Below are 14,311 nucleotides of genomic sequence, written 5' to 3'. Positions count from 1 at the left end.
CACTTTCCCTTTCGTGCCTTTCGATTTGCGTTGAACATCCAACCGTAGCAAGCAACAGTAGCCGCCCTCCATCTCCAATCATCCTCCCCATCTTCGTTCAACAAAGTGACAGCTAAGTCTTGTACTCTACTCTTGTTTCTCTGGTCTTTGAACTTTGATGGTGGTAGTGAAGCAAATGAATCTGGTGTGATATTGGTGAGAACGGCTCAATTTCTATTATATTTTATTCTTATTTTTCTGTCTCTTATAGCTAATGTGTACAGTGGAGATCCATATCTGGAACTCTCCCTCTTGTCTTGTGTTGGTTAATTAGTGGGAACTCATCCCCCTTCACAAGAACACATCTGGTTAAAAATATATGGTTATCTCATTGTAGATAGAAAGAAATGCAATGTTGGAAGAATGATTTAATGATAAGGTAATCAACTTGCTCATCTCATTTTCAGACAATCTACATTCATTTCTTGTAGATTATTGATATTTTGGTATGTTAAATGATAATCTTAGAGATGTTATATAGCACATTATATTATTGTGTTTATTTTAGTTCATAAAATCATGATATTATTTTGTTTATTAGGTGGTGAATGCATGTTATATAATGAATATATGTCCGTTTTTTTAAAAGTATTCTTACCGTCTATGTCGTATTATACCCATATTAAACACGTATCGTATTATTACCGTATGCATTTTATGAAATCAAATTTTTTTAAAGTATTATTACCGTCTAGTCCGTTTAATTACCATACGTATCCGTTCCCGTTCAATTGCCGTTCCCGAATTTACTAACTAAGCTCCATTATGTTCAAAAGGACAATTTTCTGTCCTACATGGGTGACCAAAAAAAATCTAAAACATCACAAGGTATTTTGACAGGTGCTTTTAAGTGTCATACAGTGTGTGCCTTATGACAGAAAACGTCATAAGGCACTACTTTTCTTTTTTTTTTTTTTTTTTTGGTAAGACATAAGGCACTACTTTTCATTACTTTAAAGATGTCTTAAGTGACTTAAGTGACCCCATGATGATTCAAAATGGCATGGTAGCCTTGTGAATTAAATCTTTTAAGCAATCAAGCTAACTTTTCTTGTATTTTGGGAACTTATATGTCACATAAGAATCTTTTAGTGCCACTTAATTATTCTTCTGGGTTCATGATGCTTTGTATTTATTTATTCATGGATAAAAGAACTCTGTACGGGATTGTGGTCTATGCCAGTACTCTCATGAGTAGAACCGTAGAAGTGTCAATTCCAAGCCCATGCACATCGGCAGACCCGACTGAGTCTGATCGGAAAAACCAAAAACTAGCCCAGTCCATTTATTAAAAGTGTCGGGCTCAAGTTTGGCTTGACTAATATTCAGTCGATGCAAGGATGCTATCTGACAGGCGCCTAACTGGGACTGACCGATTACTAACTAGCCTGAGTCAGCCCGGCATGTTTTAAACACATTTAGAACCTGCTTACAACTTTTTTTAGACCCCATTTACTCAGCTCGACATGTTTACAGTCCACAGTCCATTTAAAGCCTATTTGTAGCTCTTTTACAGCCTGTTTAATGATAAACGTGTCATTAATCCATTTAAATCCCATTTAGGCCAATAATTGGAAGCTTGATTGAAACCCAAAAACCGACCGACCATTTGTAAAACCTACCATGTGTGCCATATGCAAGCCCGACTACATATTCGAGCAGTCACAGTGCAAAGACAAAAATATAGTGAGGCCCAGCTAGGCCGCCAATATCGAGTAATCCGATATTTTACTCCATAGGAGGAGTGCAACGGTAAAGATAGGGAGCAAAATAATAAGAGCAATCCAAGTTCAACAACGAGGAGACAGGAAGGCGAGAGGGGTGGGGAGGAAGGGTAGGGGTAGGGTGTGGAATTACATAAACTACTCATCTTTTTAACTAATGTTCAATATAGAAAGAAGATTAAGAAAAAAACTAGTAAAGCATTTCACTTCACTCTCATTAGTGACAGATAGAAGAAACACACTTCTAAAATTACCACTAGAGGGACATTTAGAGCTGTCACTTCATTCTAAAATCCATAAAGATGTTATAAAAGGCAATCATTTATAAATAAATTATTTTAGGGAAAAAGATCTCTGTCCGGGAGTGTGGCCTACGCCAGCACTCCCATGAGTTTATCTCTCTCCTCCCCATGTGAAAAGACATCTCTGTCACCTTGTTTTAAGGAGGAGAGAGATAGACTCATGGGAGTGTTGGTGTAGGCCACACTCCCGTACAAAAAACTGCTTCCCATTTTTTTAATATCTATATTTTGCAACACTAAATAAAAATGAAAACAATCCCTAGAAGAAAGTAATTATTTTTATGCATATAAGTCGGAATAAGATAGAATGATTAGTGTTCACACTGATAAATTACTCTTTGGTCTTTGGTTTCTAGTATGCGCAATGGCAGTTTTGAGAAGACCCAACAAATGCAAAGAAAAACAAGGGGCGGTGCCACGGTGGGAAAGAGAAAAATAAAAAGTATAAGAAAATTTAAGGAAAGAAAGTCAAAATTTGTCTATGGTGGAAAGCTTCATGCACGATCACATATGACGATTAAAAGCTTTTTTAAATAGGGGGTCGGGGTTTTTGGTCATTTCGATCCGTGCATTATCTCCATCCCACGATTATATATACGACCATGCACCTTTTCTGAAAGATCGAGAAAAAGATTGACTCTGCCTCCCTCCTCCCATTTTCTTTCTTCAGGTTCTGTTTGATTGCAAGGGGAATTAAAGGGAAGGGAAATGAAATTTTCATACTTAAAAAAGAAATTTATGTAATCATTACCCCCATATGACAATATCACTAACTCCAAATTATTTTATATTTGGTTATTAAATTCCACTTTACTTTGCATCCAATTCCTTTTGGTTTAAAATGTAAAATAAATATTACATGTAAAATATATCATTACTAAATATGATAAGAAATTTAAGTAGTTTATACAATCACATGAGATAATGATTACAAAAGTTTCTTTTTTATGTTTAAAAATTTTTCCTTCCCTTCCCTTTAATTCCCCTTGCAACCAAACGGACTCTCAATGAATCTACCTTTTACCAAAAAATAAAAAATTAGGTTCGTTTGAAAAAAAACATTATTAGAGACTTAATTAATATTATCTTTTGAGGTAAACGATCCGTTTTGATTATGATGATGATGATTAATACAAAGGCATGGCAAGCTTAAATCCAAATTGTAGCTTTATGACCGTCTGTTTGAAAAGTATAATCTTAATTGGGATATGAATGCTTTTGTTTATTTATTTAGTAAATGCTTTTGTTTATTTTCAAGCCTAGTGGATGATGATCCTCATTTCCATTCAATTAATCATAATTCTAATTATCTATCTTACCTTAGCATTTAAATAATTCACATTAGAGCAAATGTCAAAGCTCATAGAAATGATAATGTTTAAGGAATCGTTTAAAAAAGAATTAAGGTTTAAAGAATCGAAATTTGATCGGGGGACTCACCTAATACGAATCAAAATCAACGGCATCCAGAGCTTAAAACAAGGAATCAGTATCTAAATCGAGTCCAATCAATCCTGATTCGATTCCTAGATTTAAAGAATCGGAATTTGATCGGGTGACTCACCTAATACGAATCAAAATCAACGGCATCCAGAGCTTAAAACAAGGAATCAGTATCTAAATCGAGTCCAATCAATCCTGATTCGATTCCTAGAAACCCAATGTGGATCAGCCGCTCTAGAATAGTAAGAATTGGGATCCAGCTCAGCCGATTCCGTTTCAAATTGGCCAATTCCCTCAATCTAATTTTGTTTTCAAAACAATGGCAGCACTTGATCCCAATATCAGACAATCTTTTAACCTCTTGTCAATTTGTGTTTGTTTGCTTAATTATATTCAGTAAAAGAACAGAAAATCAATGAAACTTATCTCTTGTGGCAAGATCCTTAAATTTATTAAATCGAAGTTTACAAAACTCAAATTTTGTGAAATATTTGTCCCTTCTATTTCTATTTTTAGGGGTTTAATCTATTTTGGAAGGATCCGATACATCTATAATAGGAACGGTGATGTCCCGGTGATGTCCCCCATCCATACTCTTGAACTTTGAGAAGGGACACTACGAGGGGGCTTACTCATTGTATTATCTTTTTGACATCTTGGGGACTTCAAGGAAGCTCTTTGTGCGTGCCAACAGAGACTACATTGTCCTTGTAGTGTGTGAGACACTACGACCCGTAATGTGATGAATAATTAGAACACGTTCTTAATGGAGAGAGATTTTGAGCAAGCGGCATAGACGAGTGCACCAATGCAATGTAACGGAATGATTTTGTAATGAGAGGTCAGTGAGATCATTTCATGTGAAAATAAGAGAAGGAGAGAGTGTGCTACCACACCCTACCCTACAACTCAAAGCACCTTTTTTCTCATTCTTTATTTAGAGAGAGAGAGAGAGGTCCATGGTTGCATTGGTATCTTATTTCAGTCATTCAAGGATTGTGACTGTTAGGATACTATTTTGAGATTTTTCAATACTATTTGAGGATGTTTCACAAAATTTTTCAAAACAATAATGAACTTTACTCTTATCACAACTAAATGGGTTCGCAATATGGATCTATTTTCTCCAATCAGCTATATTAATAGTTATAGATGAGTGTACTTTTGCTTCACCCTTGGTGGAGAAAATTTCCTCCTAGAAAAAAAAGGTTTTTCGTGTTAGGGCAAGAGGTCACTACCTAATATTGTGGCCCCTACATAAGAGTACGCACATGGGCATCAACATGGATTGAATTTTTTATTTCAAGGGGGTGGGGTGGTAATCTCGTGTTTGTACTCCTGTGGTTGGGCTTAGGAGCCGCACATCTAGACAACGTTCATTTTCCCTTCTTATTATAAACAAAGTGATGAACTTAGAATTTGTACCCTTCTTTTGATTGCCCCTAGGCCTAATCCTGACTTGTCTGTAAAAGTTTTTTAAATCAAGGGTTAAAAAGGATTATTAATTATATCACTGTTAATTAAGAAAATCTTAAACCCTATATTAAAAGAGTTAAAAAGGAAAAACTTTGCAGCTTCTTTGTCATAAACTGGGTAACAATAAGATTTTTCCTATAAATGTTATGATATATTACATAGAATTGAATCAATATAATTAGTCCTTTATTTTACTAAAAAATGATTTTTTTTTTCATGGCTTTCTATTTTGATTTTGTCTTATATTTCCAACTTTTATCTTATACCATCAACCTTGTCAAACAAACCTGATTGGAAATCAAATATATAATCTATTCAATACATTATAATATAACATACCAAATAAACTGAACTAGAAATTATTTTTAACTCGAGGTACTCCCTACCAATTCTTGGTACTCTAGCCTATATTTTTATGTTTGAATCCGTGTTTGGCTCTTTGCCAACAATCATTGATGGGCCACTTAAATAAACTACTACCACCACAACATAAGTAATAGGAAATTAAAATTAAAAAAAAAGAAGAAAAACTTAAATAGTCAAAGGTTACCACCAATAGGAAAAAAAAAATATTTTGATGGATGAAATTTTTTTTTATTTTTTATGGGCAACTATTTCCATGGATGACTTGTTGGTCATTTGGAGAATTAAATTGATGGGGTGTACCTAGTCTAAGTCACATATGATTCCACATAGACTTGTTCTATCTAGAGTTCTAAATTTTACAAAATGAGGGGGGGATTCAGGCAGCTGTCTAGAAAGGAATATTTTTAAGATTTTAGATGAAACTCAAATTTTATGGACAGATAAACCCCAAGATATGTCGTTTTCATGTAAAGTTATCTTAATGTCTTATTAAAATAAGACTATAAATTTTTAAATGACACTTCTACATGTGTATTTAGAACTTGACACCTTTTTTTTGAATTAACATTTGTCTTATTATCAAATATTCTTTATAATAACATTTGACCAAGGATTTTACATGGTCGTGTAAGCATGCACGGTCGTGTCCCCTCTCACATGGAGGTGGAAAAATCATAAACCCTTCACTCCTATTTAGAGCCTCGAACCTCCCAACCCCTCACACGCATGGATAAAAATTCTTTGCAATGCACATTAATCTAGCAATGCACTAGCGGAGTGCTCTTGAGTGAGCGACATGTGGTGAAAATGAATCCAACGACTGTGAAACGTTTTCACTCCACTCCATATTACCCAATGAGTAGACTTGATTGGAGGGATTATCCGCTCCAGGAAAAAAATGGGTATCGTTACTATCGTGAAATGAGAATTTGAAAATAGAAAAGAAAAGATATCTTCCCAAGTCTCTAATTCCTAAAAGGCTCCAAAACCTTAATGTAGAGTTGATTCTCCATTTTCTCCACTAAGAAACTTTACAAGAGAACTCTTTTGTAAGTGCATCAAGAAACCCTCTCCAATACTAGGGAGAGCATTCTTCTTCTCTTTAAAAGAGGAAAACGTTGATCGCAAAATCAAAACAATCCCACGGTTAAAGAGAAGAGTCATGAAACAACACCAAGAACCAATATTAAAGCAAAAGGATAAAAATCCTCTACAGAAGAAATCTTTTCTTTTTCATTTTCAAATCCTCTTTTCATGGTAGTGACGATACCCATTTTCTTCCTGGAGCGAGTAATCTCTCCAATCGGGTCTACTCAATGGGTAATATGGAGTGGAATGAAAAAAAACATTTCACAGCCATTGGATTCATTTTCACCACGTGTCGTTCACTCAAGGACGCTCCGCCAATGCACTGACAGATTGTGCATTGCAGAGGATTTTCATCCCACATGCATGGCTTACACAATCGTGTATGAAAATTGTCCCCATAACGTTTTTAAAAATAATTAAAAAAAATAATTTATGATTACATCATTATCAAATGTTGCCTTTGTCTTGTTCTCAAAATTTTTTATGGAAAACAAGGAGTGTGGCTTACGCCAACACTCCCATGTGTCTATCTCTCTCCTTCTTAAAACAAAGGGGCAGAGTTGTCTGCATGCCCTGTTAATTAAGAAATTTTAGAATTAAGAGGGGTGACTAGGTACCCATTCTTTTTATAATTTCTTCTTTCACTTTGCTTACTGCTTCCTCTTTGGGGAACCGAAGACTTGTTGGGCCTTCTCACCCTAGTTGACTAAGAATATGCGCCAATGTGAGGCCCATTACCGGCCCATTAACTAATAATAGAACATCTGCTCCACGTTTTTCATTAGTTGTGTTATATGTGGAGTATGACACGAGGAAGCACTTTGGGTCTTCGGGACTTGGGAAGAATCAAGAATTCCTTCCAGAGATATTTGGACTTTAGTGACTTTCCTCCCCATTTCGTATTTGGTAGGAAGGTGGTGACAGAAAAGCATCACAACACAATTAGGCAAAAAGCGTTTGTCCGTTGACCTCTTACTCTTCTGTCTTTAATGGCATACTTGCGTTGATTCAAATTGAGTTTTTTTTTTTTTTGTTTGTTTTCTTAATATAACGAATGACAGTGACGGTTTGGTTAGTGATGGGGCTTCCGTCTACTTCTAGTCTTTCACTTCACGCGGCTTCGAGTTTTAATTCCATAGTTCTATAGCAGGATTGGTGATGATGGTCCTTTCCTTATCATGGGCTCGGATCCCACTTATATCGGATCTGGCTCCTATGCAGCCGTGGTGGAAACTGGACTATCTAGCACCCCTTTAATATGGAGACACATGGCCTTTAACACATCAAACGATCGGAAATGAGAAAGTGTCATTTTAATTCATCTAGAACTCTCACCCTCTCGTTTGACGAAACCCAACCAGAGAAGATTCAAAATCCATCTTAGTTTCTCTCCTCAAAACCTTCGTATCAACAACAGAACACTTTATTTATGAAATGATAAAGAGCCAAAACACTTTGATTGAAATGGTGGAAGCAGAAAACACTAACGGCATGGGTCCCACTACACACTAGGAATTGCGACCGTAAAAAATTTTCAATGACTCACCTTCGTATTAGTGTCCGTATCACCTTCCTTGTCAAACCGGAAAAGTTTGGATTCGGTTTTTCTACATCCACGGTGAGGAGAGAATCTCTTCATCTAATCAGATTTGACATTCTGATTGAATTAGAAAAGGGTATTTCGGATCTTGAATAATAAGAGGGTGCAAGTTAATGATGAATTAAGAATTCAATCATAACGGCATATCCTCATTAATGAAGAGAGAATCTCTACCTTAATTTCTACAATCTCGGTGAGGGTAACGGTGCTCCATTGTGATCAAGCGGTCATGGGTTCGAATTTGAAAACAGTTTCTCTATAAAAACAGAGATAAGGCTGTGTATATTATGACCCTCCCTAGATTCCACAATTGTGTATAACGCCGTTTTGTCTGAGCTTAGGTTAATTGAATTGATTTTAGTTTTTTCATTTGAATTCAATTCAGTATAAGAAACAATCATACAATATGCGGAAACCAAAATGTTTTTTTTTTCATACCAATATCAAATCAGTATGGATTTTGATCTGGTTTGTATTTGGTTTGGGCCATCTTTCAAGTGTTTGAACAAACATTTTACATCTTCACGACTTCACCAAACACCCCCCCTCCCCCCAACCCACAAAAAAAAAAATTTCCTTGTTTGTTAGAGTCATAACTCACAATTTTTTTCATGCATTAAAAAGTAATAGATTTATTTAGTTTGGTTCGAACCAATCTTTCGACCTTAAAATCAAAATCAAAATCAAAATCAAACTAAGAAAAGATTCCATATTTTGGAACAAAAAACCTAGTTTTAGTTTGGTTTTAAACGGTCAATTTCAATTTTGATTCTAAATTGACACCCTTAGTTTGAGTTGTCAGGGCAAGAAACATTAGCACTTCTGTGTAGAACTCTCTCCTCTTAACATGGAATGACCTTTCAACCCTCCTATGTTTGATACTATGTTGTTGCAAGTCATTGTAACGCTCTCCTATGCTACTCGCTCAAATAACTCTTAAAAAAAAATGTCCACAAAGGAATGTGGAGGGATGTTTTTTTTTTGGTAATAGGTTCTTCGCCACCTAGGCAATAAAGAGTTTCCTATGGACTACAACATGGCATATTAGATGAAGCAAAAAAGTTTGTATATATCCTTAAAAACATATAAAGTTTCACCCCAATATTAAATGGTCGTCCATGGCAAATTAATGTTTTGAAATCCAAGAATATCAAAATACTTATCTCTACCCTGTCGAAGATGATATAGTTACTTTTTATGTAGTTAATTTTATTTCTTGTTCTCATGGTATATCTTGTTGTCACCAAATAGGTGAATTAAGAAGTTATAATTTTATTTTTTTTTATTTTTATCATTGTCTTATTCTTATACATAATGAGAAGTCATATTCAGTTTATTTTGAAATATTTTTTCATTGTGACTAAAAATTTAAAATAACTTTCGAGAATAAGAAAAAGGACAAAAAAATTAGGTTACAAATAAAAATATTCTTATGTCTAGTTGACACTTCATTATGTGTATTTAGAATTTGACACCTTTTTTCTACCTAAAAAACAAAGAATTTTACATCTTCCTTTGACTACGTTTTGTCTCATTATAAAAAATTCTTTAAATCAAAGATAACAAAAGATTTGATAATAATTTAAAAATAATTTATTATTATATTATTATAAAAAATTATAATTAATTTAACATCTTTAGGAGTGTTTGACTACACTTTAAATCATATATAACAAAAGATTTGATAATAATTTAAAAATAATTTATTATTATATTATTATAAAAAATTATAATTAATTTAACATCTTGAAGAGTGTTTGACTACATTTGTCTCATTATAAAAAATTCTTTAAATCAATGATAACAAAAGATTTGATAATAATTTTAAAATAATTTATTATTATATTATTATAAAAAATTATAATTAATTTAACATCTTTAGGAGTGTCAAACTATCAATAATTGCATATTCTACTTGGTATCTTTTTCTAACTGCATTCAAGTAGTGGTCAATACCATTAATGGCCAATTTGACAGCCTACCCTACACTACAAACTATTGCTCGGGATATCTCTGTATTAGCTTCTAATTTTAAGGGATTTCAAGTTCTTCATTTGCCCCAAGGTATGGTTCAACATGCTCACGTCCTTGCTACTCGGGCTTGTGTTTTCTTGAAAAATTATCTCTTGTAATCCCCTGTCCGATCCAATTTCTTAATGCCTATAATAAGAGGGGGTGGACCCCACCCAGGTTGAGTGTTCGGATAGGGGTGGACCTCACCCCTGTCTGAATGGTCTGGGCACTAAGGGAATTGGACCGAACAAGAAATTAATTAAAAGAGATAATTTTTAGAAGGAAATGTCTGGGTACCTCCCCGTCTAGATTAACAGACATCTTAAATGAGTGTCAAAGTCAACTTCCAAACTCACCCAACAACTTAACAACCTTTTGTGCCAAGTGGAAGACATGAAACACCAATGACGAGGACCCAGTCAACAAAATGTTTGGATAGTTGCATGGTTTTAGTGCACGATATCGAAACGGTTATCGGCAACACGTAAAATCGATACGATATTGATATTGTATCTGCTTAGATCGACTGTATCAAACAAAATTACCTCTGAATTTTCTTAAAAAATAAGTTTTCTAACCATTTTCGGTACCATGCTACCGATATAGTATTGGTATTGATGACTAGCAAAATTGATATATACGATACCGATACTTAGAACCATGGATACTTGGGATAGAGATATGAGAGAGAGGGGGGGGATATTTATGTAAATAAATAAACAGTATGTATTTCCTTTGGATCCAAATCCAACAGTAGACAACCAGATGTCGTCGTGCTCACGTTCTGGCTTTAAAAAAGAAAGATGCAGGCGATTAGAGTTATATCCTATCTGGCATTCTCGTTGACTTCTCCATTTTTGTAATAAGAAAGAATCAAAATGAGGTATATGTGAACGTGCCCATACTACTCAGTATAGAGAGTATTAAAGGGCTACCATGGCCCCTTCCTTACTCCTCTCCATATTTCATATGCACCAGCAACAGCTTCTTAGCGCTCTCTCTCTCTATCTGGGAGGGGATTTAAAGGTACGTGAGAAGCAAGATTTTGAATCAGAAGAAGCAAATATGTCCACATATATTTTTGAGAGGTTTTGATTCAAAAGTCGTATGGGTTCAACCACAAGAGGTAAGTTTCTAGGTGGACCTTGGTTTTGCCATGTGGCAACACAGAAAGGGCTAATGTAATTACAGACATTCCTGTTATCTTTATGTGGTTTAATTCCAGCTCATCACATGTACTGAGTAATTTATTGCAACGCATGAATGTCTAAAAACAATAAATGGAAATGCACACGAAGTGGGCATTCATGCGATGCAACCAATTGTGTTGTACACGTGGTGAGTTGAAATTGTACCATTTCTACCATCCAATTTGTAGAAAAATTTTACCCTAATATACAAGCGCGAATTTATGCATGCCAAGACATAAAAAGATATATAATTGAATTTTTTTTTTTTTGGGTAGAAATATATAATTGAATTTGAGTCACACATTGATGTGACACAAGTGGCCTGCCCTTTTTTTTTAATTAAAAATTTTAAATTCCAATTAATTTGAGTACCATACTTGTGGATTCATTTGAGTCACGTACCGGGTTGACCCAGACGAAATCGTCATGCCTGACCATCACGAGCCTAAGAAAAATAATATCAAACAGTTGATGGATTCTGTCGTTGGCTTTGCAGTGTCATACGTACGTACCCTGTAGCAGTAGAGGATCCAAATTGAGGAAGCAAACTCAGAAGCAGGCCGGTAGCCATGGCTCAGCAACAGTTACAAGTGCTTAAAGCACTTGATGCTGCGAAGACACAACTGTACCACTTCACAGTAATTGTCATTGCAGGAATGGGGTTTTTCACAGATGCTTACGATTTATTCTGCATTTCACTCTTAACCAAGTTGCTGGGTCGCTTATACTACACCAACCCAGGAGCATCGAAGCCAGGAACTTTGCCCCCAAATGTTGCCGAGGCAGTCACTGGGGTTGCCCTGTGCGGGACACTCGCTGGGCAGCTCTTCTTTGGTTGGCTTGGTGACAAGATGGGGCGTAAACGTATTTATGGTGTCACTCTCATTCTCATGGTCGTCTGCTCCATTGCCTCTGGACTCTCCTTTGGTCACACCTCAAAGGGTGTCATGGTGACACTCTGTTTCTTCCGTTTCTGGCTTGGCTTCGGCATTGGTGGCGATTACCCTTTGTCCGCAACCATTATGTCTGAGTATGCAAACAAAAGAACCCGTGGTACCTTCATCGCAGCCGTGTTCGCAATGCAAGGTTTTGGGATTTTAGCTGGTGGAATCGTAGCCCTCATCGTTTCAGCTGCATTTAAGATCAAGTTTCCTTCCCCTGCTTACCAAGACAATCCAGAGGCCTCGACCGTCCCTGAGGCTGACTACGTGTGGCGTATAGTGCTGATGTTCGGAGGCTTGCCCGCTGCTCTTACTTACTACTGGCGTATGAAGATGCCTGAAACCGCTCGTTACACTGCCCTCGTTGCCAGAAATGCGAAACAGGCAGCCATAGATATGGCAAAGGTCTTGCAGGTCGAAGTGTTCGAAGAAATGCAAGAGACAGTAGAGCGGCTCGCTAAAAAATCCAAAAATCCGTATGGGTTGTTCTCTAAGGAGTTCGTTCGTCGCCACGGGCTTCACTTAGTGGGAACAACCACCACATGGTTCCTATTAGACATTGCATTTTACAGTCAGAATCTGTTCCAGAAGGACATCTTTACCGCAATCGGGTGGATCCCTGCAGCCAAAACGATGAATGCCATTGAGGAAGTTTGGAGGATTGCGAGGGCACAGACATTAATAGCACTGTGCAGCACTCTTCCAGGGTATTGGTTTACAGTGGCATTGATAGATTATATTGGTAGATATACAATCCAAATGTTGGGGTTCTTCTTCATGACGGTGTTCATGTTCGCTTTAGCTATCCCTTTCCACCATTGGACGTCAGAGGGTAACCAAATTGGGTTCGTGGTGTTGTACTCGCTCACCTTCTTCTTCGCCAACTTCGGCCCCAACACAACCACTTTCGTGGTGCCTGCGGAAATATTCCCTGCGAGAATGAGGTCGACATGCCATGGGATATCCGCGGCGGCGGGGAAAGCAGGGGCTCTGGTGGGAGCGTTTGGGTTTCTTTATGCAGCACAGAGCCAGGACAAGACCATGACGGACGCTGGGTACCCACCTGGTATTGGAGTAAAGAATTCGCTCATCATGCTTGGTGTTGTCAACTTCTTTGGAATGTTCTTCACGCTGCTAGTGCCCGATTACAACGGGAAGTGTCTGGAAGAAATCTCCGGTGAAAACGAGATTGAAGATGAGATGATCGACGATAGACCTCAAAGAGATATGTTCGATAACAGGACCACTCCTGTTTAATTTCTGATTGTAATTGTTAAAACGATTTGGTGTGTGAATTCTGTGTTCGTCACGATTGTTGGTTACGGGCTTACGGCCATGTTTGTTGGTTCTCAAGGAATCCTCTACCGTCACGGTCGCCGTGCCTGGAACGTAACTGCCAACACGTCACTCTGACGCGTAAACTCTTTGTTAGTTGTAATTGTTTATAATCTGCAAATCCTTCTTAATCCAACACACGTGTTTGATCATATGCTTACGACCTGTATGATTTCAAATATAATTTTATTTTAATCTGGGTTTTCCTAAAATTACAAAATTGTCCATTAGAACGACAAAATCGACCTGCCACCTGGTGCTTTCAACTCGTGAAAGAAAAAGTGGTTACCCACCTGGTCATGTCTTGTTAAATCTCAGGGCGTAAACAGTGGGGAGATAGTCAGATAGATATCAAATCGTTCTCCGGTGGAGGAAACATGAAGGAAGGGTTGCAGCCTAACTAGAACCACATTGATAAAACCTTCTTTCAGTTTGTTGTGTCAAGATATCGTCGAGTGATCCTGTAAGTGCTGCTACCTACAAGTGGACCAAGGGGTCAACAGAGAGAACCGATGTGGTTCCGGCATAGGGCTCTCCGATGCCAAAGTTAGATCTCCTGGCACAAATAGATGAATAGTGATTATTCAATACGAGATTCGATGTCCCCTAATGGGGTTGTGTACCTTGCCTTTTATAGTAGCGTATGGCAGTGTGGAGAGTCCCAGTTTGATGGCGATTATGCCGTTGAGTGGATAGAGGCCCTGGGTAACGGGGCTCTATCCTGATTGATCATCTCCCCGCGGGAGGGAGTGTCCTAGTGGTATCAAGATCCTTGGTGGATAGATATCCGCGT

The 14,311-nt window shown here is 37.0% G+C and overlaps 1 protein-coding gene across 1 annotated transcript; it reads left to right on the top strand.

Annotated features, from left to right (window-relative positions):
* The first annotated feature begins 11,783 nt into the window (after window positions 1–11,783).
* On the top strand, window positions 11,784–13,440 carry LOC122641801 (probable inorganic phosphate transporter 1-3). The gene has a single exon (XM_043835104.1). It carries the CDS (start codon window positions 11,812–11,814, stop codon window positions 13,438–13,440), a length of 1,629 nt encoding a protein of 542 aa, XP_043691039.1. The 5' UTR covers window positions 11,784–11,811.
* The last annotated feature ends 871 nt before the right edge of the window (window positions 13,441–14,311 follow it).

This window comes from Telopea speciosissima, chromosome 10, assembly GCF_018873765.1.
Source record: "Telopea speciosissima isolate NSW1024214 ecotype Mountain lineage chromosome 10, Tspe_v1, whole genome shotgun sequence".
In the NCBI taxonomy this organism is placed as follows: domain Eukaryota; kingdom Viridiplantae; phylum Streptophyta; class Magnoliopsida; order Proteales; family Proteaceae; genus Telopea; species Telopea speciosissima.
This window is presented reverse-complemented; position numbering and strand designations above follow the sequence as displayed.

Excerpts from the sequence above, each read along its gene's own strand:
- LOC122641801 (XM_043835104.1), top strand. The coding sequence starts at position 11,812 with ATGGCTCAGCAACAGTTACAAGTGCTTAAAGCACTTGATGCTGCGAAG.